The 27,119-nt window shown below is 40.3% G+C and overlaps 1 protein-coding gene across 1 annotated transcript in view; it reads left to right on the top strand.

Annotated features, from left to right (window-relative positions):
* The window catches only part of USP46 (ubiquitin specific peptidase 46), a 44,229-nt gene extending 33,636 nt beyond the window's left edge, over window positions 1–10,593 (top strand). The window contains exons 7-8 of the mRNA XM_011973473.1: window positions 2,818–2,896; window positions 3,811–10,593. Of these exons, the coding sequence (XP_011828863.1) occupies window positions 2,818–2,896; window positions 3,811–3,912 (181 nt within the window). The 3' untranslated portion in view covers window positions 3,913–10,593. The remainder of the gene's footprint in view (window positions 1–2,817; window positions 2,897–3,810) is intronic.
* The last annotated feature ends 16,526 nt before the right edge of the window (window positions 10,594–27,119 follow it).

Below are 27,119 nucleotides of genomic sequence, written 5' to 3'. Positions count from 1 at the left end.
TTTTGAGACAGAGTCTCGCTCTGTCCCCCAGGCTGGAGTGCAGTGGCACGATCTCGGCTCACTGCAAGCTCCGTCTCCTGGGTTCAGGCCATTCTCCTGCCTCAACCTCCCGAGTAGCTGGGACTACAGGCGCCTGCCACCGCGCCGGCTAATTTTTTGTATTTTTAGTAGAGACCGGGTTTCACCGTGGTCTCGATCTCCTGACCTTGTGATCCGCCCGCCTTGGCCTCCCGCCTCCCAAAGTGTGAGCAGATATTTTTTATTCCATAATTTGGTATAAGGGAAGAAAAATATATTGAAAATTCACCTGTTTGTTATTCTTGGCTCAGCTGGGACAGGTGTGTGTTCTGTCTTGGGAGTAGGCACAGCTTTCTCCCGCCCTCGTAGGTTTTAGATTGGGGCGTGTCACAGAGTAAGAGTCTTTCTCCGCCATCGGCTAAAATCGGATTATGGTGAACACACCATTACCAGGAGACTACCATTGCCATGCGCAGGAATAGATTGATACATTTTTAATTGTGTACTAGGGTAGATGGCATCAGAAACTGTAACTTTACATCTGAAGCACCCCATATTTTATCTTGCATGTATTAACTTTAAGTCACTGGATGTTTTCTTGTATTCTCAGTAAAATGGTATTTATTTGCTAGTTATATGCCAGTTTTGTGGTGTTCTCCCTGAAGAAGAGCTGTTATTCTTTTGAAGAACACAGTGTTCCAGTGACCTGGAACCTAGCCTTGAGCACTGGGTGAGGCCTCACATTGGTGCAGGGTTCAGGAAGGTCTTAAGGCAGGCAGAGCCTGGGACCTGGTGGGCATTGTGGCTAAAGTGGGTGGCAGGGGTGGTGTGAACAGGAGGGCCCCTTGCACAGGGTACACAGGACTTTCAGTGTGGGTCTCTGTGGGTGCCCAATTCAAATCCTTGGGAGGACTGGCAGAGACCCAGGTGAGGGAACTGGACGTCCAGCGGGAGGCTGGGTTCTCTAAGGTCAGTTTCTGTACTGTGAGCACAAGGTCAGAAGAGCCCTGGTAGCAGAAATCAGTTGGTGCCAAGTCATGCATGCCACTAACTAGGATTCTTCAAACTCCTCCCCACAGAAGTAGCATTGTTCTCTTGTGTGGAGCAGGGTTGGCCTATGCATGTGGATTGGGTGGCTTCCAGGTAGCACTGGAAAGCTTTGAGGTTAGGGAGCTGGGCCTGCCTTCCCTTCCATGCCAGGAAGGCAGGCCCACAGTTGCAACAGGTGCATAGCCTCATGCATTGATTTCTGCTGCAAGTTTTTTTTTAAGCTCATATTTTCTGGGTTCCATGCCAGGATCTGAAGATAGAGTAACGAAAAGACACACAGCACAGGGGCCCTGCCCTCACAAAATTTATAATCTATCTGGAAAGACTGATAATGAACAAGTAAACACACTGCCCTGCTACCTCCAAAAACAAACCATTGCAAGATAATTTGATTTTGATCAGTGCTATCAGGAATAAACAGGGAGATGAGTGAGTGATGGGAAATACCTCTTCAGGTGAGGTGGTCAGCATAGATTTATCTGGGGAGGTAACATTTGAGCTGAGGGCTAAAAAGAATGTAGTTGGGGGAGGATTATCTCTGGCAGAGTTTACAGCAATGCAAAGGCCCGTAATGTGAAGGGGGTGGCGTGTGAGAGGAGCCCGATGGGCTGGAGCTCAGAGGGAAAGGGAGACAGTAGCTGGAGGAGGCTGGAGAAAGGGCAGGAACAGATCATTGGCATCATCTTGTGTTGAAAGAGGGTAAACAAAGGGGAAAGTTTGGCTTTTTCAACTTTAACAGTGCGTTAAAAAACAGTTTTAGGTTTAGGATTAAAATCTCCTCACTCGTGCAAATCTAACCTAACTACATAGTGACAGCTGCTTAGTTGTCCTTTCTGCTTTTTTCCGTATAGCATAGTATATGGCTTTTTAACACTTGTTACTATGCTTATTGGTTTGTTAATGTCTTTCTAAAACACAGATCATGCAACTCCTCAAAATTCCCATTTCTTCCTGGCTTGCTCGAAGCAAAGCCTAAAATCTTACCTGCGATTCCTACACCTGCCCCTCAGCCCCCTCCGGTCTTCCCCTCCTCGCTCACTCTGCTGCTCTGGCCTCCTTTGGCCTCTCTGCTGTTCCTGAAGACACCAAGTGCTACTCACTCACCCCAGGTGTTTGCACTTGCTATTCCCTATTTCTGAAACTTCCATCCCAGAGTCACATGGCTTCTCCCCATGCCCTGACCCCAACCCCACCCCTACCCCTACCCCTGTCATTTCCTTCAGGGAAATTTCCTTCTGCTCACATTATCAAAGTGGCCTCCCTTCACTTTCCATCAAATATTACCTCCTCCCATCACTCATATCCCATTACCCTGCTTCATCCTTCTCCGTGACACTTCTCACCGCTTGACATACATTTATAAGTTTAGTTTGTATATTGCCAATCTGGCCCCTACCCCAAGTCCCAAGTAAGTGAGGTCTTTGTTTTGTTCACTGCTTCTTCCCCTGACAGATAGAATAGGGCCTGGCACAGAATAGGTAGAGAGTAATTTTTTGTTAATATTTACTGAATTTGAGTGTCTGTTTTTGCTGCTGGATTATGAGTCCTTAGAAGACATCTCTTCTGTCCACTTTTGTATTCCCGTGTCCAGCATAGTGTTGTGAACATAGACATGAGCTATATTCCAAGTTCTTTATGCTGATGACATAGTTTGTTTCCCAGAGAATCACTGCTTATAAAGAGCTAAGTAGAGTTTTATAAAGAGATAAATATTAACTTGCTGACTTTCTTTTAATTGTTCTTTTCCAGTGGTCCTAATCGTGGGCATTATATCACTATCGTGAAAAGTCACGGCTTCTGGCTTTTATTTGATGATGACATTGTAGAGGTTGGTTTGCAGATTATTCTCCAGTAGTCATAGAGCATCAGTAGTATTTCAGGGAACGTATACGTATAGATGTTTTCTAAAATAGGCCTGTTTCCCCATAATGTAATTTGAAAACAACTTAAATTTCTATTCAAAACCAAATCCTGCTAATCCCCATGCTCCGTGGAAAGGGAGAAGGGGTGTGATCACGGACTTACCGACGAGTGTTCTCTACGGTTCAGCCATAGACACGGGGTCTCTCTATCTGTGCCACCGTAAATCATACTTAAGTATAAGTCTTGTTTCTATCATGATTAAAGCCCCCTCTGATACAGGGCAAACAATAGACTTCAAAGTTCTATTAAAATTATTTTATTATAACAAATTTTTCTTGTATCGATTATTGTTTAAAGTATTTTTTTCAGTCTGTTGGATCTGGAAATCTTTATATTACACCAATACATTCTATGTATTGATTTTGTTATAAAAGAATACTAGCTGGAATGAATTCTACACTCAAAGACATGATCTATTTTAACCCACTAGGGTAGCAGTTTTAGTGGAATAACACTAAAAGTGGAATAACACTAAAAGTGGAATAACACTAAACTCTGGTGGCCGGAAAGACTTAAGGCTATTTCCAGGACCCATCAGTTTACCATCTGGGAGATGTCTTGTCTTGTTCTTCAAAGAGTGCCCACACAGGGTTGCTAATGCATGAAGGCGTTGCCTACTTTCCCAGAGATGTACAATTTCTGTGATGATGTCCTTCAGCCAAGTCTGTGGAATTCTCCATTTGCTATTGAAAGTTCCTAATCATGATTTCATAACAAATTGTCCTCCTTGCATTTTAATATATATTCCATTAGTTTTTATCTCCTTTCCCCAGGAATCATATTATATAATTGTATTGTTTTCTTTCTCCTTTATTGCAGAAAATAGATGCTCAAGCTATTGAAGAATTCTATGGCCTGACATCAGATATATCAAAAAATTCAGAATCTGGATATATTTTATTCTATCAGTCAAGAGAGTAACTTAAAGAACTGTGGAACTGAGTCAAGTGGGGGAAAATGTTCAAAGCACTATTACCTGGTTTCTCTGCAGTCTTTCTTCTTCCCCAGTGGCCCACTAATGGTATCACTCTGAGTCTCAATGGTCTGGCCGAGTTAGACTCTCTCCTTTTGTGTTTTTACATGCAGCACTACTCTTGGTTTTATTTCAGTCTGACGTAGAGTTAACTGCAATCAGATTGTAGTCTGATTTGTATGAATAACAGTTGCTAATTTTAGGACTGGGTGAAAGCTATGCCATTCATTATGTCTGGCTGTATTAGAATGACATTTCCTATGAATGTCTATGGTCTATTTTAGGTGTTTGCTAAACTTCTGTGGCTTCCAGGGTCTTCTTACAGTGCATTCCTTTAACTTGTCCCTGGAAGCATTGCTACCCATTTTCAACTTCTCTGCCTCTTTTCTGATAAAAGGACAGAAGAATTGGGTAGATATTCACCTTTTAGGGGTGCAACTGTAGCTTTAAGTTTGTGCAAGTGAAAATGTTGAAAAGTGAGTAACCTCAATACTAAAATCATCCTTCACATGAAACAGGGTGAAGAGAAGCTGTCCGCGGTGGCTGGTGTTGGCTGGCATTGGCACTAGGCTGTGCTGACCTAGCCATTAGAATTCCAGGGGCTAAGAAGGCTCAGGGCAGGCAAAGCCAAGAGGGGGAAGTTTTTGTGGACAATGAAAAGTTATTTTCGTACCTTTCTACCAAAACCCAAGTTTCAGGAAAATAACTCTATGTTGTTTATTTTCAGTGACACTTTTGTGAGGCCCTGTGAATTGTATTTATCCTGTATCCGGCACTGCTAAGCTTTTCAAGGTATCTTTCCAATCCTGCTGATGTGTCACAGTCAGTGACTGCAGGGTTGGCAAACCTCCCCTTAGCCAGTCAGCACGGCATTGTTCCTTATCAGGAATAACAAAGGTACTGCATCTTTCCAGCCATCAGCACATTGTACAACTTAACTTTTTAATATAGTCCGTCTGTTTACTGAGGCACTGGCGAGTCCCAGGGCTGATACAGAACCTTCCCTAGAGGGAATACCAGAGTTAGCTGGGTATGAAGGTGGCTCAAAGGAAGTGTCCGTGGGCAGGGGGAGGAATGAACAAAATGGCGCTGTTTCTTTGGCTCAGACTCCTAAAATGCTTGACAAGACAGAATTTTTTTGGAAGAACCTCATCTCACTATAGTTACTTTTTTCACTTTTGTTATATATGTATTTATTAGAGCATTTGAATATTGGTACCTTTAATTAAAAGGGTCGTTTGGTGTTTTGCCGTTGAGCTGGTTTTTGAGTCTTAGATCTCGGCTTCCTTTGGAAGTCACGTAACTTCCATACACTATAATAAACTGTGAACATATTTTTGTTACCTAATGCATCCGCTAATGAACATGCAAACTTTGGGCATAATGTGAACTAAAATTGAAATGGAAAATGTTAGTGGCCATTTTGCAACAATGAAGAGGATAGCACTTTATCTAGATGAAAACTGGATTTCTTATCTTTGAAATATCTTGAACTGTTTATTGCTCAGAACTTAAGTAAGCATGCCAACATTTCATTTGTTTATGCTTGAAGTGAAATGTTTTACTTTTCACTGGAGAAGACAAAACAGGGTGATCTTCATGTTGTTGTTTTATACAGTGATGGAAATGTACCTTGCCTTGTTTAGAGGCAATTTCACATTTATAAGCATTGTTTTTCTCTCCATGAAACTTATGCAGTAATCACTACCTGGAAGGTGAGTCTTTGTCTCCTTTTAAGGAGAGGCACTTTCCGACTGAAGGTGATTAATGTAGGAAAATGTTTGTACTACATAGAATCCATATATTTGACTGCAAGTTACAAAGTTTTAAGAAAATGATGGTTGGCCTCTAATATATTGGAACTGATTCATAAGAAAAGCTATTAAAATTATCTTTGAAACAACTGTTGAAGCTAATTTATTAGAAAAAATATTTCAATTGGAAGCCTGTAGAAGTAATGTTTAAATGCTCAGTCATAAGTTCAGGATATTTCTTTTCTGTTTGGTTGTGCAAAATGTTTTTCCCAGTGATTTAATCAAAGTAATTCCTTTTAATAGAAAGAGTCAGTTAAAATTCAGCATTCATGGATAGATTTTTGGAACGAAAAAGGGTAAGTATAAGAAAATATTGCAAAGACATTAAAACAATTGTGTGGTGCAGAAAAAGAAGATTGGAAAAAGACCAAAACACACTTCTCCAGCAACACTCCATCAGCTTTTTAAAATTTAGAGCTATCTGCTAATTTTTTCACTCTTCCTCCTCAATAAATGAAACAAACACTAGGCAGCTACAAGTTTTTCCCAATCATGTCTCTTTATGTAAAGATGGTAACATGCAAACACTTTTAGTTTACATCCCTCATTCATAGTGTAAAACAGGAAATGGTGTGGGAGATGTGAGACCATTCTGAGGTCAGCAATAGCCCAAAGGCTCCTCAGTATTCCCTCCAACGGCCAAGGATTTCCTGTGTCATCTGCAGAAGTGAGTAGGCCTGCTGTATTTCTTTTAACTGCTGGGTGTTATAAAATAAGTTACAGTGTTTTACACTTAAAAAAAAACAGAAGGAACATTTGCTTTATTGGTTACTTACTAGTTTAGCCTCTAGGTTATGGCATAAAAAATGCTAAAAAATCATGTGTTTAAAAGTAAATGTTGGTAAAATGCTGGCATCCAGTCCTATTGTGTTGGTGCATTTTCCCTTCTATGGTCATAGGAAGTGGACTGGTCTGAAGAGACTGAGGCACAACACAAGCAGGGCATTAGTTTGAATAGGAAGTCAGTCATATTTGGTTTTATGGCCTGGTATATTTTGGATTTAAGATAAAATGGGGAAAAAATGTCAGAAATGGTCCCTATGCAATTATTTTCATGGATACCCTTAATTTCATGGGCATGCCGAATAATGATCTATGTTCTAACTGGAGCTTAGGGCTTATTTTAGGTATTGGAGTGTAGCTTTATTACAGATGGATTTTATCTTTCAACATTGCATTTTGATCAACTTTGTATATTCATGTGTATTAAAATATTGTGCACTAAATGTTTTGCCCTTGTTTGCTATTATATGGTCAAGGCATTTATCAGCACTATTGTAATGAACTCATGTAAATGGCATGGGTCAGGGAAAATTATTTCTTACTTTTCTGCCTAATTAAATTTCTGTTTTCCAGTATTACATTAATTTATTTTTGGCTTCCATTTCTGTGTAACCAAAATAGTTACTGTATTTGTGTGGCATTCCTATTATTTTGTTGCTAAAAATATTGTAGTTTTTATTTAAAATAATCTGTACCTTAATTTTAAAAAATGTAACCAATTCAAGCACTTTAAGCAATAATGTCAATCTTGTGAAATTTTAATCAGTTTAACACCCTGCCTCTAAAATTGTTTGCAAAAATTAAATAAATGAATAAAATGGAAATTCTCTTTCTAGAGAATTGTATCCGGGTAATGCTACACACATGGACTTAAAATCATTTTTATAAAGCGTGAGTCAGTGGCAGGTCTTATGTCCAAGTAATTATTACAAACTTAATTTTGAAGCAGTGGAAATGTACAGAACACTCTGGTCACTATAATATATAAAGGCAGCCTTACTCTCAAGGTTGATAAAAATCAATGTTCTGGAGATAACTCATCACTTTTTTGAGTGAGAAAGATCAACAGAATTTAATTCAGGGAACAGTATCTGGAGAATAGCAAATTAAGAATATCAGTGAAAAGAAGTTAGGGCTAGTTAACTAGGCATCACAGTGAATTTCTTTTTGGGGACTTTGCATGTAAAATCCTCTTAACCAGTTATGAAATGAAAGATCCATTCCCCAAATAAGGAGGCAGCCTACAGCATCTGGTTTCTAGGAAGGAGTAGGAGTGTGGTTGGTCCCTGGTGTCCTGATAGCCAGCTGACTTCTGGGCCTGTTTCTGAGCCACGGGGAACCCCCAGCTTCAGAAATCCTCAGGTGAGTTCACACCACTCCCTGCCCCAAAAGTGGGGCAGGCACAGGTCCATGCCATGTGGCCTCAGTGAAGCCTACAGTAATCACGGGTAGGGCTGCTTTTCCGCATCAGTCACCCAGGGCATCTGTGGGTGGACAGATTGTCATCTGAATACATGCTTGGGTCCATTTATGGGAATAAAACCTCACAGACCAAGAGCAGGGAATGTGCCAGTAAGTGTTGAGTCTCCCAACTGCTGTCCATCTTCTCAGGGCAGTGCAGTTGAACCTGACTGAGCTGAAACAGAGACTGTTGGGAAAGTCACTTCTGTCTGCCATGAAGGCCAAAGGAAGAGAAGATCTTCTTGGGAATGTGTTTTTCTTTCCTAGGGCTCACTTTGTCAGTGGGATTTATAGGATACGCCTGTCACTACCAAGGTGACACAAATTCTAGAGAATGTATTTTCCCATTTCTTCAAATTTCCTTTCCTCTCTTTGTATTGATACTTAAAATACCTTTACTGAAAAAAAATGAAGCATTCCATTTCCATTGCCTTATATTTACATGAAGATAAAAATATTTGCTAAGTCATTGTATTTGTCCATTCTGGCAGTGCTATAAAGACATACCTGAGACTGGGTCATTTACGAAGAAAAGAGGTTTAATTGACTCATGGTTCTATGGGCTGTACAGGCTTTTTTTTGGGGGGAGGCCTCAGGAAACTTAAAATCACAGCAGAAAGCAAAGGGAAAGCAAGCCCATCTTATGTGGCAGGAGCAAGAGGAAAAGAACAAAGCGGGAGGGATTACACACTTTTCTTTCTTATTTTTTTTTAAGATGGAGTCTCACTGTCACCCAGGCTGGAGTGCAGTATTGTGATCTCAGCTCACTGCCACCTCTGCCTCCCAAGTTCAAGCGATTCTCCTGTCTCAGCCTCCTAAGTAGGTGGGACTACAGGCATGTGCCACTATACCCGGGTAATTTTTGTGTTTTCAGTAGAGACAAAGTTTCCCCACATTGGCCAAGCTGGTCTGGAACTCCTGAATTCAGGTGCCTCAGCCTCCCAAAGTGCTGGGATTACAGGCATGAGCCACCTTGCTCGGCTGGAGTTACACACTTTTAAACAGCCAGATCTCGTGAGAACTCAGTCACGAGGCAGTACTAGCGGGATGGTGCTAAATCACCTATGATTCAATCACCTCCCACCAGGCCCCGCCTCCAACACTGGGAATTACAATTCAACATGAGATTTGGGTAGAGACACAGCCAAACCATATCAGTCATTTTTCTTTTACTGAGGGAAAATTTTGGTTGTGGGGTTAGTACTAAAGATAGCCCATGTAGACTTTTTGTGAAGATGCCCCAGGTGGAGAGATTTTTAATTAGGCATTTGTTTGGCAACTATTACATTCTAGGCATTGTGACAGGAGCTGGCGGATAAAAAGGTGACACAGATTGGGTCCCTCTTACAGATTCATTTTTTGTCTCAGAAAAGTCTGGGTGAGAAAGAAATTTAAAATTAAGTTGTGGAAATAATACTTGTTGGGGAAACTCCTTGCAATTCAGCACAGTTTGGTATTCAGCCCCAGCCTCACCGTGCAGGTGGCACTGTTGGATGAAGCCACCCCATCCTTTTTCCTGGGAGCCCCACGCTCTTCCCAGTCTGCCTTCCAGCTCAGGGACAACACATTTTGAAAAACTTAGTATAAATCGGTTATGTTGCAGCAATGAACTTCACGTTTTGCCTCTTCTCATGTTAAAAGAGCCAGTATCATGAAAGCCTCAACAGTGGGCTTTATGAATCAAGTATCTGTTATTTCTAAACAATCTGTTTACATTATGACCAGATAATTAGAGCCTATGTAGACTTACCAAAATAAGATAGGGCATAAGTGGTTTATTGGTGCATCAACCTGTGTTTGCTTTTTAAGGTTCCTTTATGTTTTAAAGTGATTTGAACGAAAGACATTAGGAGCTTACAAAGGAAAAGTAACTTCATTTTGGCTGTGAGATAACAGAGTCAGAAATGATGTTAGATTGTGTAGAAAAGACTTCTAATTGTGTGCTTAATTCCCACATGATTATAATAAACTATGAATTAACCTTGGTAGGGTCGTACTCAGGTTGTCAATTACACGGATGCATCTTTCACTTTTTTCTCTCCCAAGAGTGAGAGAAAGAGTGAGGTTGTGCTTAAGGCAGTGTGGAATTCTATAGAAACTCTTCATGGAAAAGGAGTTCAGGCACTTGTGTTTAGATTGCAGTCTGATTCTGTTCTTACTTCCTGTCAGCATAAGGGAGCTTTGAAAAGAAAACGGAGACTTGTATCCGACTTGGCTAGAAGCAAAATAATTTGATCATTGAAGCCACCATTTCTATGTATTTGATCAAGTCCTCCTCAGGAATCCAATACAGCTGTATTCATATTTCACTCTCTCTTAATGGACCTTGCTGGAAAGAACATTCCATGCTAAGAAAATGGAAAATAAATGCGAGAAAACTTTAAGAGTGAGCCTTCACATCTCCTGCAGCAGGTGATATCTCTGTACTTTAGAGCTTGTCTCCAGGTTGAGAATTACCTGTTTTCCACTCTGAGGAGATTAGAAAGATAATTTTTTAATGGGTTATAACACTTGTGTGAAGAAGACTGACCTCCACCTCTCCTGTGAAATAAATTGTTTGAACTCTTTGAAGAGAAATGGCTTCGGTATATTGTTCTATCTGTGCTACCCCAAAGCCCGGAGAACAAATATTAAGTATAAATTGCTAAGCTAAGTATGTCATATGTGCCAGCTTCGACATGTAAACTAAAGAAAAGGACTGAGCCAAGTCTCAATTAATGTACAGGTTATTTTGCCAAAGTTGAAGATACACCAGGGAAAAGAGACGAAAGCCACAGTATGATCTATGGCCCCTACTTTTTACAAAGAGGAATCTGAGGGCTTCAGTATTTAAAGGGGAAAAGTGGCAGGAGGAGGAAGGAGGAAAGAAAAAAAGAGGGAGAGTATGGTCATATTCTTAGGAGGCTTTGATTCACACTCACTGAATCTGAATTCACATGCTGCGTGTGGAAAGGAATAGGTAGAGGAACAGTAAATTATGTATGTCTCCTACTCAGTAAAACTGCACTTTACAAAAGATAAACAATAGAAAAGTCAAATATGCATTTATCTCAAGGTGGGCAGTGGGGATGATTTCTATTCTCCTCTTGTCCCATATTGCAGGAGGCCACCTGGGGAGATATGGCCTCTTTTTGCTATCTGTTTAGGAACAAAAGGAAAGACAGTTTTCTGTGACTCAGCTTCCAAGCTTAACTTTTTTCTTTGGTATAGTGAGTTTGGGGTCCCGAGATGTTCTTTTCCTTTCACAGATGTGTGAGACTTCAGCAGAAGGGTGAAGGCTGTAGAATGGAGAGAAAACTCTCTGCCTGCATGGCTAATGATTGACTTGGTCTTTTAACTGATTATGTCATCTGAGGAGTCTGTGAAGGTTTATGAAGAATGAATTCACCATACAGCCTCCCCTCAGATGGAAATGTATACACGATGTAGAATAAGGGGCTGTGAGTCTCGGGAGTAAGAGGAGGGGAATAAGGTTAAGACTCCTAGTACTGCTTAGCTTCTAGCCTTGGGTCTTGCCGCAACACCTGCCCAACACGTGTGTGTGTGTGTGTGTGTGTGTGTGTGTGTGTGTGTGTGCTTTGCAAGGTTAGCTGGGACCCAGGTAAACCCCACTTTGTCCCTCGCTGACAGGAAACCTACACATTCTCTGCCCTCTCTGTTGTTTCCCTGACCTCGCTCTCCCATGGAATTTTAGATACAATTCAATGGCGTTCAGGTTCCAGTGAGGGTTGGTCACCAGCCGATGCAATCCCCCTAGCGTATGGGAAAGCAAAGGATCAGGAGGCATGAGATCCTAGTTCAGTCCTAGCCTTTGCTTCCTGGTTTGCCTAACTCAGATGTTGGACATAGTATTGGGGTAGGATGCTAATGAGTGGTAGTTGGTGGAGGGGGCAATTTTCCCCAGCAGTCCCCAAGGGGGAGAGACCAATTGGCAACACAGTGGAAAGTATATAATATTAGCTACTTAAGTCATAAATAGTTCTGGGAAATAGGCTCTACTGTTTCATTTATTCCCCACAACATTTCCTAACATTTCCTAGGCATGAAATATGACGCTGAAGACGTGAGAAAAACAAGCATCCCCTGACAGCCAGGGGCTAGCCTGAGACAGCTGCCCTCTGATGTTGTCAGGAGCCATCCTGGCGCTCATCACTGGGCTGTGGTGTTTCTTGTTTGACGTAAATCGCACAGAACACCAGCCTTAGACAAGGTCATGCCGTGACTGTGATGAAGTGAGACGAAAAACAAGACCACTTCATAATTTCATCCCAGCATAGACAAACACAAGGTCACTGTATAAACCACAAAATCACAAACATCCCCCTCTCTCCTCATCACCAGTTCCCATTTTAGCTTTGCTCTCATCTGTGCTACATGAGATTTACTGCGATCTCAATCAGATCATCTCCCCCACTTCCTGACAGCACCCAATACAAAGCACACCCCTATCCGCGGAACACTCCCATGAATGACCTAAGCAAGGTCTCCACCCTCAGAGTTCTTTCTGACAGCCGCTTACGAGATGCCCCACAGTCCCCCAGAGTGTGTAGTCTCTCAGTGCACTGAGCATTTGTTCAACCACAGTTGTGTTCCTAGTGGTCTGACTGGAGAGTGCTAGACTGAGAAGTCTTTTCCTGAGGTCTGCTGTTCTCATGAGGGCAAGAGGGAAAGGAGCATCATACACACAAATAGGATGGCTACTGGTATGCTGACGCCTCATTGATCGCAGCAACTCCTCCTGCCCACGGAGTTGGTGGTGTTGGCCCAGACACCAAAGGAGGCTTCTTACAAGTAACTCTGGAGAAATCTGGACTTCAGTTTTTCCTAACCTGTAAAACAAGGTCAAAGCAGGTTTGTAATGAATAGAAATGCTGGAAAGCATGTAGTGTGATGGTGGGCATGGCCTGGTAAGACTGACATGCTTTGCTCATTGTTCATAGTTCCTGGCACCTTCACACCTCCCCTTAGAGTCCCTCAGGCTCAGGTGTGTCTGTGTCTCGAACCCTTGTTTTCCTGAGGGGTCAGAACCACTATTTGAGGCAAGGCCTGAAACAGAGGAGATGGGGACTGAGCTCCCTCTGTATGGAGGGTTCAGTCAATTTCAGGAATTCCAATTTGCTCCAACAGAAATTCCAAGTTCTGTCTGGATCCTGTTATATGTGCTCAAGAACTTTCCAGAATCATAGGGCTGGGGTGGGGAGGGATGATCCTGGTGTGGATAGGGCAGGTGGCAGTAGAGATGACTGAAGATGCAGGGACAGGGTCTGGTGCCCTCTAGTTTGAAGGGCCCACTAACACCTCCTGATTGTCCTCAAAAGAGCTGTTGTGCAAGTCTTGCTCTTACTTTACTTACATTACTTGTCTATGTGTTTTGTTAAAAAAAAAAAAAAAAAATCCCAAATGTGACAACAGTGATCTTGAATCCAAACCAAGGCTGAAGTTATGCCCTTACCTTTCTGCAAGACAGGGCAATGGAACAAGAGATCATGAAAAGGGAGAAGAAGACATTCTCCATGAAGACAGTGTCCTGTCCCTCTCTGAAGCTGGTGCCTAGAAAGGGTTGTCAAGTTAAAACAAATGCGTGGCAAGGAGATGTGGGGCTAATGTGGAGAAATCTAAGAAGAGAGGAGAAGTGATTCTTATTCCTATTTAGCTTTTTAATGTTACAAAGCAGGAAAGGAAAGGTCAACCTGAAATAATTTAAAAGAGTCAGGATCCAATTAAAATAGTTTAAGTGCAAAGATTGAGGGTAGCTGTCCAGGCACACCCGGACACCAGGGAATGATTATTGGTGCTCCCAGTGTGGGAATAAGTGAAGATTGTTTATATAGGCAAAAATAGGTGTAGAACAGAATCACAACATTCTCCATACAAAGGCTAACACAGAGATATAAGATTTGATTGGCTACTGTTGATTACACTCCAAAGGATTACTTAACATCTCGTTGTAAAGAGGTAAAAATCATGAGGGTCTTTATCTCATTTAGCTTAAGTTTGAATAAAGATTAGGGAGTCTGGTTAATATATAACATCTCAACACAAAGATCAAGAAGCAACAGTCATTCACCAGAGAAGAAAAACAACTGTGGCTCAGTTTCCACGGCTTAACTTTTGCCCTCGGCATAATAAATAGGGAAGGTCCTGAAAATTTCTTTTCTTTTCACAGAAGAACAGGAGAAGAAAAGAAAGAAAATGGAGAAATCAATGTAAGGGTTTAAATAAAAGATCTGAGAGCCACTTTCTGATTTTGGGAGGTACAGGAAAAGAGCCCCATGGCAAGCCAACTAAAGTGGCAAAGCATAATTTTAATCCTTATAGTCCTCCCCTACCTGAGAACAAATATCCTGTTTTGTTTCTGCTATTCAAGTTTTGGTTACAGTTTTTTGCAAGCTATTGATTTTTGTAGGCAAAAACTGTGAGGCCTCTCAAAAGTGATATGGGATAGGGACTCATTTATCGTTTTAGAAAAAGTGATGTGGGATAGGAACTCATTTACTGTTTTAGAATTTCTGGAAAATAGTTTTGCATTTTGAAGCTTTCATTATTTTTGCTAGAAGCATTTATTTATAATTATGTCTGCTGACCCCAGACTCTAAGCTACATAATAGAACTTTAATTACATTAGGTACAGGATTTTTTTCTCTTCTCCATTTACGTATATGGAGGAATGGAGTATTGGACAGAAAGTCGGCCGGGCATGGTGGCTAACACCTGTAATCCCAGTACTTTGGGAGGCCAAGGCAGGCAGATTGCTTAAGCCCATGAGTTTGAGACCAGCCTGGGCAACATGGTGAAACCCCCATCTCTACAAAAATTAGAAAAATTAGCCAGACTTCTTGGCATGCACCTGAAGTTCCAGCTACTTGGAAGGCTGAGGTGGAAGGATCACCTGAGCCTGGAGAGGTAGAGGTTGCAGTGAGCCATGATTGTGCCACTGCACTCCAGCCTGGGTGACAGAGCAAGACCCTGTGCCAAAAAAATAAAAAGTCTATAGTGACATTCTGAGAACAAGTGTTGTGAATAAGTGAGTGATGGAAGTGTAAGGAGAATATTCAATAGAGAAAAATGGCGAAGCAGAGCTGAAGGAAGCGGAGATTTAATGCATTCTTCTTAGGCATGGCTGGTGAGTGAGTGACTTCTGTCACACTAAAATTTAAAGAAATCTTCCTGATAGAATGTATTTTAAAATAGATATAGTTTATTTTTAAAACTTTATCATGGGGAATTTAAAACATGTACAGAAGTAGAGAGAATAGAATACTGAACCTCTGTGAACCCACGACTCAGCTTCAACAGTTAATTATAGCCAATCTTGTTTCAGACTGCTGGAATTTTCAGATGGTACTGGAAAGTTATCAAATGAACAGGCCCTCAAGTATTCGGGATCTCTAAACCCATAAAGGACAAATGTATGAAGTGTTGATGTGGTTTAGATTGACAACCAACTCTAAGGGATTTTCCATGTATTTTGTCATCCTCTAACTTGAAGTAACATAATCATTAGCATAAATGCAAAAACATTTTTTGTGATGCAGAGATTTAATTGTTGAAATGTCCTTAACTTTCAAAGGCTAAATAATATAAAAAATAATGAGACTGAAGCTACAGTATAAGGAAGTAACCACATTTATTTGGAAAATTGTAATGAAACAATAGCACTTTATAACTAATATAGATTATAGAATATAGTTCTATGAATATACATATGCAAAAGTGACAACTTCTACCTCTCACAGCTGTTTTACATGCCTTCTAGGTTTTCACTTTTCCGTCTACCCTTACTTTTCTGAAATTTTCCCAAAAGGATGGGGCCAGACTCAAAGTTTCTGTTTGTCTTGCCCCTTTCCTGTTCATGTTTTCTCTTGTGGCATGTCATTAGAAGATTTTACTGATCAATGCATTAAATCAAAGAATGCTAGAGTGGAAAGACAGTTCCTGGAAAACAGTTCAAACTTTCCAAAGTCAAGATAAGGAAATAGAAGCCCTGAGATCTTATCAATACTTGCTTGCATCACTTTTCAAGTTGGTTTTACCTAAAGTAAAAAAGGAGGGACTGGTGACCGTTGTCCCAGAGTAGAAGCAGAGTCACTATTCTGTGTGGTGGGCGTTTGCAGGAGGAAAGGAGTGCAAGCTCAATTGTAGCTCTTGAAATCTCCATCTCTCCCTGGTGCCTGCTCAAAGAAGCATGTGGAGGCCTGAACTGCAGGGGTTGGGGCAAGGAAAGAGAAAAGCTGGTCTTAGCAATCAGGAGGTAGAGCAGAAACCAAAGGGTCTTATATATAGAATTTCACCCTCTCCAGTCCATCACCCAAATGATCTAGCGCTGTTTTCAAGCTCTTGTTTCAGTAGCACAACCTTTTTGAAAAATAAAATCTAATGTAGAACCTAATTGTGTATATATGGCATATTTTTCCTCAGCTTTATTGAGGTATGATTGGCAAATAAATATTGTATATATTTAAAGTGTACAACAGGATGATTTGGCATATGTGCACATTGTGAGACGACTACAGTTAATTAGCAAATAGTCTTGTGTATGTGTGATGAGAACATTTAAGATCTCAGCAAATTTCATGTATATAATCCATTATTATTAACTATGTCACCATGCTATATATTAGATTTTAAGAATTTACTCACCTTAAACTGAAATTTGTAACCTTTGACTAATACCTCCTCATTTTCCCCTTCTCTAGCCCTAGCAACCACCGTTCTACTCTGTTTTTATGAGTTCCAGTTTTTTAGATTCCACATATAAGTGATATCATGCAGTATTTGCCTTTCTATGTCTGGCTTACTTCACTTAGCATAATGCCCTCCAGGTTTATTCATATTCTTGCAAATGACAGGATTTCTTCCTTTTTGAAGGCTGAATAATATTTCATTACATATATATATATATGTGAATGACATGTATTTATCCATTCATCTGTCAATGGGCACTTAGGATGCTTTGCATCTTGGCTACGGTAAATAATGCTGCAGTGAAGTGGTAATGCAGATATGTCTTGAGAGTTACTGAATTTATATACTTTGGATATATACCCAGAAGTGGGACTGCTGGATCATATGGTATTTCTGTTTTTAATTTTTTGAGGAACCTCCATTCTTTTTTCTGTGTAATGACTGTACCACTTTACCTTCCCCCTAGCAGTATATAAGGCTTCTGTCTTAGTCCATTTTGTGCCGCTTGTAACAAAATAGCTGAGACTGGGTAAGCTGTAAAGAACAGAGATTCACTTCTTACAGTTCTGAAGTAATGAGAGGTCCAAGATCAAGGGGCCCACCTCTGGGCCTGGGCTTTAGTGCTGTGCCATCCCACAGTGGAAGGTGGAAGGGGAAGAGAGTGCAAGCAAGAGGGAACAAGAGGTCAAAATCACGGCCTCAAGCACTTTATTATCTACATTAATCTATTCATGAGGGTGTAGCCCTCATAACCTAAACACCTTCCATTAGGCCTCACCTCCCAACACTGATGCATTGGGGGTTAAGTTACTAACACGTGCTTTTTCGGGGACAGGTTCAAACCATAGCAGATTCTTTTCTCCACATCCTTACCAACAATTATCTTTCAACTTTTTGAAAATAACCACCCTGACAGGCATGAAGTGATGTTTCATTGTGATTTTGACTTGCATTTGTCTGATGCTTAGTGATGTTAAGCATCTTTTCATATATCTGTTGACCACTTGTATATATATGGTGTTTTATATGGCATTTTATTAGTATACATTCCTTTTATAAATTATTTTTAGAATGAGAACAGTGCAACTATCTGAGGAACATGAAATTTTGAAATCAAGGATTGTCAGTGACAATAGTATTCTTTTATTGGTCTCAGCACCCAATTTACATCTGAACTTTTATTTCACTCACATGGAATTATGAAAATTCAAGTTTGCACTGATACATGGTTGCATATTGTGTTTCATTTTGTTTTTTAAACAGCTGCCTTGCAATCTCCAAGATCTTTTCAATAAAACCAAAATAGTGGGGAAACTTTTATTTTTAAGATTTTTCATTAAAATAAGTTAACCTCTCAGATTACCAGTTAGAGTCACCAAAGAGTTCAAATTTGATTTATAACACAGTTGAATATATCTGTTGGTTATTAAGCCAAGTTACATTTTAAAAGTGAAACTCTAATGAAAACATTTGTGGAAGCCCTGAAGCAGGGTTCCATAGAACATAGTTTGAAAACCAGTAATCTGGTATTGAAGAAGTAAGGCCTCCTTTATTTCCTCACCCCAAACGTTTTTCAGCCTTTCCCGCTGCCCTTTCTTGGCTTATTTTCCCCTTTAGAGTAGTGCTGAACTCATTTTAACTAAATTTCATTAAATTAGCACTGTGGTTGGTAGGAGGATGGAAAAAAGGGTAAAGTGGCTGCTTGTTCTGCCTGGGACCTAGCATTCCCACCTCCTTTCTTTCCCCTCCATCCCGTGGCATAAAGGGGTGGGTTCGAGTCAGCACTGAGTAAAATCGTGAAGTAGGTGGACTTCTTTCTCACGACTTCTTCAGTCCTGGAGCTGAACTGTTTTTGGCATCCCCTTCCCTTTAGGAAGACATGGTAGCAAGCTGCTCTATTTGGACATTCTGTGCTCCCTGTGCCCCCAACACACACTGAGATCCCTGGGGGCTGTGATCCAGATTTTTTTCTTCTGCCTTATCAAAACTTACAGAATGGGAAGTGTCCCATGACTTAGATGCTGCTTTCTGCTAGGTGTTTTCTAGCTATAGTAGTAAGCTAATCCAGCCAATATGTTTACTTGTGTGCTTTTGCAAATATTATTTATTTTTCTCACACATTTATTAAGCAATTACTCTGCGATGAGTAATAAGCTGAGTACTTTACATGATCATTGGGTTCTCCCAACAACCCTGTGAGATAGGTTCTCTCTCTCATTATCATTCCCATCTAGGGATGAGAACACTGAGGCCAGGATTTAAAAGAGCTTTCTGAGAGTCCTTTTGGAACCCTTTGTTGTGGTGACCACCCAGGCTACCTGATGCAAATTTCAGGTACAAATGATGAGGTGGTTTAGAAGCAAGCTTTTGTTCATCTGAAAGAATAGAGCTTTCCCCAATAACACAGCAGTTAAGAGCACAGTCTTTGAAGTAAAAATAACACACATTTGAATGTTGGCTCAGCCACTTACCAACTGTATGAAACTCAGTTTCCTCATCTGTAAAATGGGAAATAATAACAGTACCTACGTCTAAGTGTTGTTGTGAGGATTAAATCAGATAAAGTGTGTCAAACACATAACAAAATGCCTGTGCCTATGTTCAGTGCATTCAGTACATTCAGTGGTGGAATGTAAGTGGTTAGAAAGTCTTAGCTGTTATTTTGTTATTATTAACTCATTATTAGGCCTGAGCTAGCTGAACATAGAAGAACCACTCCACTGAAGCACATGTTTAAAATAAGAATAAGTATAAGTTACCTGCAATAATTTAAGAAACAAAATGAGACTGCGCTAACACCATTTAGCTTAATTCCTCTATTCTTTGAAGGTATGATCACCTCTTTGGATCATATACAGTGTCTGCTGTGGCCTGGTTCCAAAAATAGCTCTAATATCTTCTTTTCTTTTAGGGCAACGAACCCTGCAGATTGGGCTCTTGCACATAGATGGATGCTGTTTTTGTCAGCCAATGAAAGAGAGGGTAGAAAGAGCTGATATCATCAAGTCATACTTCTTGTTCTTCGAGCAAACTTTTTCTATTCCTAGCTTTGGGACAAATTTTGCCCCCAGGAGCCAATTATGCTGCTGGTGTCCAACAAAGTCAGCATTTTATTCACAAGTGCCGTTTCTGCACTTCTTGAAGGACAGAGGGTCTTGTCTGACACAAGCCTTCCTCACATGTGTGCCAGGGACCCACTCAGAGAGGGGCAGTGGGTGCTCACAGAGGTCCAGATTCACAGCTATTAGAACCTCTTCAGAGCCCAAAGTCCGTGGGCCCATGGTGAGGGCAGCCTTCTCTGCCCCTGCTCATCCACTGAAGATGGCCTGGGCAACACCAACGACTCCAAATCATAGCAATTTGGCAACCTCTTACCTGAGCCAGTCAGGAAACTTCTTATACAGAAACATTCTTGAGTTTCCCTAGTTCCAGTCAGATCACATGTTTGGTTTTGTTAAAACATGTTTGTATTATTTAAAAGATGAAAGTACTAAATGCTTATTGTCCACAATTAGGAAAACATAATAAAAAAGAATCTTCACAAGGCTTTTTTTCTTATTATTTTTATAGTTTGACTTCTATATGCATTTTAAAAAATAAAGTTACTTGACTCATTCAACACTTGCATGTGGATAGCTAAGCCTCTGAGCCTACTAGTGTAAGACCTTCCTGCTCTATGTAGAAAAGTGTTAAGTTTAAAAGTGCTGTTACATATGTGTGAAGATAGTCACTGCAAAGTTGCACATAATATCAAAAAGACCTAAATGTTCTTTAAATAAATAATGATACATCTATATTATGAAATTATATGCAGTAATTTTGACACACAAATCATGATCATATTTAAAAATTCACCAAAAATATCCAGTTAAATAGAGTGAAAACCGATAGTTCCCCTTTATTCCAGTTCCATTTTTTTCCCCAAAGATAACTACTAATGAAAGTTTGTGGTAGGCCCTTACAGACCCATTTTTGCATTAACACATGTATATTTGCACATAGATATATAAATATGTTTTTAGTTTTAATTTTTAAAACAAAGATTATTAAGTTTTATTCTGCAACTTGCTCTTTCTTTCAACTTAATAGTCTTAAAGATTTTTCTATACTAGAGTGACTTCATTTAAAATAAATTACTGGGCCAGGCGCAGTGGCTCATGCCTGTAATTCCAGCACTTTGGGAGGCCGAGGTGGGCAGATCACTTGAGGTCAGGAGTTCAAGACCAGCCTGGCCAACAGGGTGAAACCCCATCTCTACTAAAAATACAAAAAATTAGATGAGCATTGTGGCATGCGCCTGTAATCCCAGCTACTCAGGAGGCTGAGGCGGGAGAATCACTGGAACCTGGGAGGTAGAGGTTGCAGTGAGCCAGGATCATGCCACTGCAGTCCAGCCTGGTAGACAGAGTGAGACTCCATCTCAAAAAAAATTACTGCATATAATTCCATAATATAGATATACCATAGCTACTTTTATATATACATAGAACCTTGCAAGGCCAAGCAAGCTGGCTCATGTGTATAATTCCAGCACTTTGGGAGACCAAGGGGGGTAGATCACTTGAGCTCAAGAGTTCAAGACCAGCCTGGGCAACATGGCGAAACCCCATCTCTACAAAAAAATATAAAAATTAGCCAGGTGTGATGGTGCATGCTCTGCTACTCAGGAGGCTGGGGTAGGAGGATCACTTGAGCCCGGGGAGGTTGAGGCTGCAATTAGCCATGATTGAGCCACTGCACTCCAGCCTGGGCAACAGAGTGACAGAGTGAGACCTTGTCTCAAAACAAAAATGAAAACAAAACCCACAAACAACAACAACAGCAACAAAAACCTTGGAGTGAATATCTTTGCACACATGTAAACAGCATTTTTAAACTTAAAAATTTTCCCTATAGGGCAGGAAGGACTTACACCAGTAGGCTTGGAAGGCTTAGCTGTATCCATGTGCAAGTGTTGAATTCGTCCTGAGAAAGTGCTTGGGGAAATTAGAGGAACTCATTAAATCTTTTGAACCAAGAGCTAACACTGAACCCTAGAACTACTTGGTTTTATGAATGCCAAAAGAGATTTTTTTAGTTTCACATTTGTTTAATGAACACAGGGCCTGGAACCATCATCTAAGTATAGTAATCTGAGATATAATTTTAAGATTACTGGAAGACAGTGTAATAGGCTTGATGTCTGTCCTCATCTGGTGTTTGAAATTCTTTCCTCTTGAGTATTCCGGGCCCAAGAGAAGCTTGAAAGTTGATAATGTTGTTTTTCCACTGTTGCCCTTTCAACAGGGTCTAGAATTTCCAACTGTTCTAATTGTGAAACTTGTCTTTTTGCTGAAATGTTTTTCCTTGATTTGGGTTTTCTTGAAATTATTGCCAAAGTCATATGACATAAATTGTAAATGCCACAAAATTTATTCTGCTATTCTTGAGATAAAACATGGAAATCTGAAAGTTGAAGGCTAGGACTTGAGAAGAGAATATAAGAAGCTACCATTTCAAAATCCTTAGTGAAGGGATTATATCACCCCCTTGCTTTGACTTGAAAGTCTCTTGAATGATCTTCTTCGTCTGTCAGACAATCCCTGCGTCAATGATTAATAAACCCACTCTAGCCTGAGGGTGGGTTTCTGCTGAAATACTGAGGGAGGCAAAGTGCAGCAGGAGTAGAATGTGAATTCCAAACCCAGACTATGCCTAGAGCAGGAATTCTGCAGCCTGACTGTGTCAGAGCCAGCAGGACGCTTTCATCACCACCAGCACCACCAGCAACACCCCCAGCACCAGGAACAGTAACATAGTTTCTCATCTATTGAATGAAAAATTATGACCTGATCAAATTTTTCACCTTTCAGTTACTTCCATTTCAAGGTAATGGCAATTTCTTACTCTATCTCTGTTTCATAGCTGAACTCCCAGAACATAGATGATGGCCTTAACACCTACCAAATCCCAGACTCTGGCACGGTTCCAGCTCACCCATGAGCATTTACTATATCAATGGAAATAAGTTATTGGTGTGGTGTTTGTGATAGTCACATGAATGATGATACTTATTTATATTTATGCTTATAGTGATTTTAATGATTATTGTCATACCTTGAAAGATATTACATTGATAGACCAATTAAAAAAAACAAAACAAAACTGACCAGGTAGATTTGTGATGATAGCAAGTATAAATAAAACACCTCCTTTCCTTCATTCCTCCAGGTTCATTCCTTCACCTCCAATGTATACATCAATTACAAAGGTATCGCTTCATGTCTATTGCCAACCCCCTAGTCCACGCCACCATACTGTCTTGCTTCCTCAATCCATTCATGGCACAGCAACCTGAGGGCTTTCTTTTGTCTTTTTATTTTGAAAAATTGTAAACCTACAGAAAAGTTGCAAGACTAGACAACAAGCAACTATCTATCCTTCATCTAGATTTACCAATTTTAATAATTTGTTTTATCTCTATGCATATTTTGATTATTACAATTACTGTTATTACATTATTGTTGCTGATTCATTTACGAGTATGGTGGAGACATCATAACCCTTTGCTCCTGAGTACTTTAGTCTGTATCCTTTAACAAGGACATTTTCTTCCATAACCACAGTTACAATGATCAGTAAATTTGACACTGATTCAATACTATTATCTACTATACAGTCCAAGTTCAAATTTTACCAAGTGTCCCCAAAATGTCCTATCTAAAAAATTATTTTCTTCCAGAATCCAATCCTGGGCAGATACTTGGTTGTCATGTGTCTTCAGCCTTCTTTAATCTCAGGCTTTCTTTGTCTTTTGTGACATTGAAGAGTACAGACCAGTAATTTATACTACACTCCCCCATTTGGGTTTGTCTGAGATTTCCTCATGAGTAAATCCAGGTGATGCATGTTTGGTAGGGTCCCTCTCAGGTTATCACATCAGGAGCAGAAGGACCTTTGAACCCAGTGGGTCAGACTGTGCTCCCATCGGGCATATCATCCTTCAGCGGCATCTCATGGAGTCAGCTGTTCCATATTAAGGTCCTACACACTCCAACCCCTGTTTCTATCCTGCTATGCTTCTTCCTTGCACTGAGTTCTGGCTGCACTGGGCTTTGTCCAGTTCCTCGAGCAGGTCAGACTCTCTCCTTTAAAACTTTTTCCTCACTCTGTTCTGCTTCCAGTTGGTTGACCCATACGTTCCAGGAGTTCAGCTACAAAACAGAGATAGAGTAAGAAATTGCCATTACCTTGAAATGGAACTAACTGCAAGGTGAATTTTTGTTAAAAAATTTTTCTTTTACCCCCCTACAGCTTTTGGACTACTCCAAAGTCAGAGTAAGCCATTCTGGTACTTGACATACTCAGAAGTATGACTCACCCCTCTCCCATGTGACAGGTTTAGTTGACTGTCGTGTGTGTGTGTGTGTGTGTGCACGTGTGTGTCTAAAATTTTTGTAATAAGACAATCTAAAAGGCAGCTCATAAAAATAACTTAAAAATATTTTTTATGTTTTTATTTGAAATATTTTTGGCACCTTAGGTATAAAAAGTAAGTATATTCATATTTATAAAGCTAGATAATCTGGTTAAATAATTCCATTTAGAATTCTTGGGGAAATCATAAGCAATTATTCCTAATAGGTCTTCTCAAATTCCATTCGAAATCATCACCATAAGTCTGTTTCCCAGAAAAGCCTTGTGTTACTGTTGCTTTATGAGATGAAGCAGTGTGGGGGTATCATGGGGTGAAGATGTTTACAAAGATGCAATTCTAGAGGTTGAGAAGTCCTAGATCAAGGTGCCAGCAGATTCCATGTCTGGTGAGGGCTGATTCCTCATAGATGGCGCCTTTTATATGTCCTCACATGGCAGAAGGGCAAACATACATTTTGAATTTTAGAATAACTTAGGTTTACAGAGAAGTTACAGAGAGTTCCTGCATTTTCTTCACACAGCTTCCCCTAATTTTAATATCTTACATTACCTTGATACATTTGTCAAAACTAGGAAACCAACATTGGTACATTATTTTTAACTAAACTTCTGATATGGTTTGGTGGTGTCCCCACTCAAATCTTGTCTTGAATTGTAGCTCCCATAATTCCCATGTGTTGTGAGGGGATCTGGTGGGAGATAATGGAATCATGGGAGCAATTTCCCCCATACTGTTCTCATGGTAGTGAATAAGTCTCATGAGACCTGATGATTTTGTAAGGGGTTTCCCTTTTCGCTTGGCTCTCTCACTGTCTTTCTTCCCTGTCACCATGGAGGATGTGACTTGCTCCTCTTTGCCTTCTGCCATGATTGTGGCAGCCTCCCCAGCCGTGTAGAACTGTGAGTCAATTAAACCTCTGTCTTTCATAATTACCCAGTTTCGGGTATGTCTTTATCAGCAGTGTGAGAACGGACTAATACAACTTCAGACTTTATTCAGATTTGACTAGTTTTCCACTGATGTTCTCTCTCAGTCTGAAGATCCAATCCAGGTTACTACACTGCATTTTTTCGTCATGTCTCCTTAGTCTTCCCTGGTCTGGGACAATTTATTTTAAAAGTCATTTTTTATCAACATGGTACATACATCTGGCACCAAAAGATTTACAATGCAAAATAGGAGTTCATCATCCATAATCTATGCAATACCCCAGAAATAACCACCCTTGCCTGTTTTGGCCACTTCTGGTGTTTACCTCTATATTTATAAATAATACAAATTACCTAATTTGTATTAAATTATTTTGACATTAAGTTACTATTAAAAATGCAAACATACATTTGATGTAAAATAAGACACGCAGAACACCACACAAAACCAATGAATAATTTAATGGGATGTTGTGAGTTGAGCACTTTTGTAACTACCACCCAAGACAAGAAACAGAATGTTGGCAAATACCCTAGTAGCCCCTCCACCTGCCCTGTTCTAATCAGAAGTAACCACTCTCCTGACTTTTATAGCTATAATTGTCTTGTATTTTTAAAAATAGTTTTATTACCCAGTGTATGTTGTTGAGCACTATGGTTTGTTTAACCATTGAAAAATTGTTGTTATTATTTTTTGAGACAGGGTCTCTGTTGCCCAAGCTCGAGTGCAGTAGCACAATCACAGCTCACTGCAGCCTCGACCTCCCAGGCTCAGGTGATCCTCCCACCTCAGCCTCCCAAGCAGCCTAGGACTACAGGTACCTGCCACCATGTCTGGCTAATTTTTTAAGTCTCTTAATCTGCAGATTTCTTCTCCATCCCTTTCTTTTCCTTACAGTCCCCTCCCCTCCCTTCCCCTCCCCTCCCCTCCCCTTCCCTTCCTTTTACAAAATCCACAGTTTGAATATTCTTACTGTTAATCTTGGAGAAGATCCTTTAAAGATCCTTTATGTGACCTTGTCCTAATGCCCAGAGTCTTTTATACATTGGCCAGTAGAGATTGCCTACCCTGAGAAACATGTATTTTTTTCTTTTTTTTTAATAAAAAAAGTTTGTGGGCACATAGTAAGTAGGTGTATATATTTATGGGTTATGAGATATTTTGATATAGGCATATGATACATAATAATTACACCAGGGTAAATGAGGCATTCATCACCTCAAGCATTTATCCTTTGTGTTACAAACAATCCAATTGTACTTTTTAAATTGTTTTTAAATGTACAATTAAATTATGATTGACAATAGTCACCCTGTTGTGCTATCAAATACTAGATCTTATTCTTTCTATATTTTAGTACCCATTAACCATACCTCCCCCTTCCCTGCCAACTCTTCCCAGCCTCAGGTAACTATCACTCTACTTTCCTATATTTTCACCTCTCATTTTTTGGAGAAAGACATGTTGTAAACAATCAAATCATTTTGGGAAGGCAGGAAGATGAAAGCTGAATAAAAGTGTAAGTACTTGGTAGTGGTTGGCAGAATTTTCCTCATATTTTTGCCTTTATCAGAAAAACTCTATTTTATATATATTATATCTAGTTTTTGAACAAAGATGGCATTAAAAATAGCTTACTAGATCCTGAGCAAGATGGCCGAATAGGAACAGCTCCGGCCTCCAGCTCCCAGCACGAGCAACGCAGAAGGTGAGTGATTTCTGCATTTTCAACTGAGGTGCCAGGTTCATCTCACTGGGGAGTGCCGGACAATCGGTGCTGGTCAGCTGGTGCAGCCCAACCAGTGAGAGCTGAAGCAGGGCGAGGCTTCACCTCACCTGGGAAGTGCAAGGGGGAAGGTAATCCCTTTGCCTAGCCAAGGGAAACTGAGACACACAACACCTGGAAAATCGGGTAACTCCCAACCTACTACTGCGCTTTACCAAGGGTATTAGCAAACAGCAACCCAGAGATTATAACCCACACCTGGCCCGGAGGGTCCCACGTGCACGGAGCCTCCCTCATTGCTAGCACAGCAGTCTGAGATCTAACTGCAAGGTAGCAGCG

The sequence above is a fragment of the Mandrillus leucophaeus genome, unplaced genomic scaffold, assembly GCF_000951045.1.
Source record: "Mandrillus leucophaeus isolate KB7577 unplaced genomic scaffold, Mleu.le_1.0 Scaffold1380, whole genome shotgun sequence".
Taxonomy (NCBI): domain Eukaryota; kingdom Metazoa; phylum Chordata; class Mammalia; order Primates; family Cercopithecidae; genus Mandrillus; species Mandrillus leucophaeus.
This window is presented reverse-complemented; position numbering and strand designations above follow the sequence as displayed.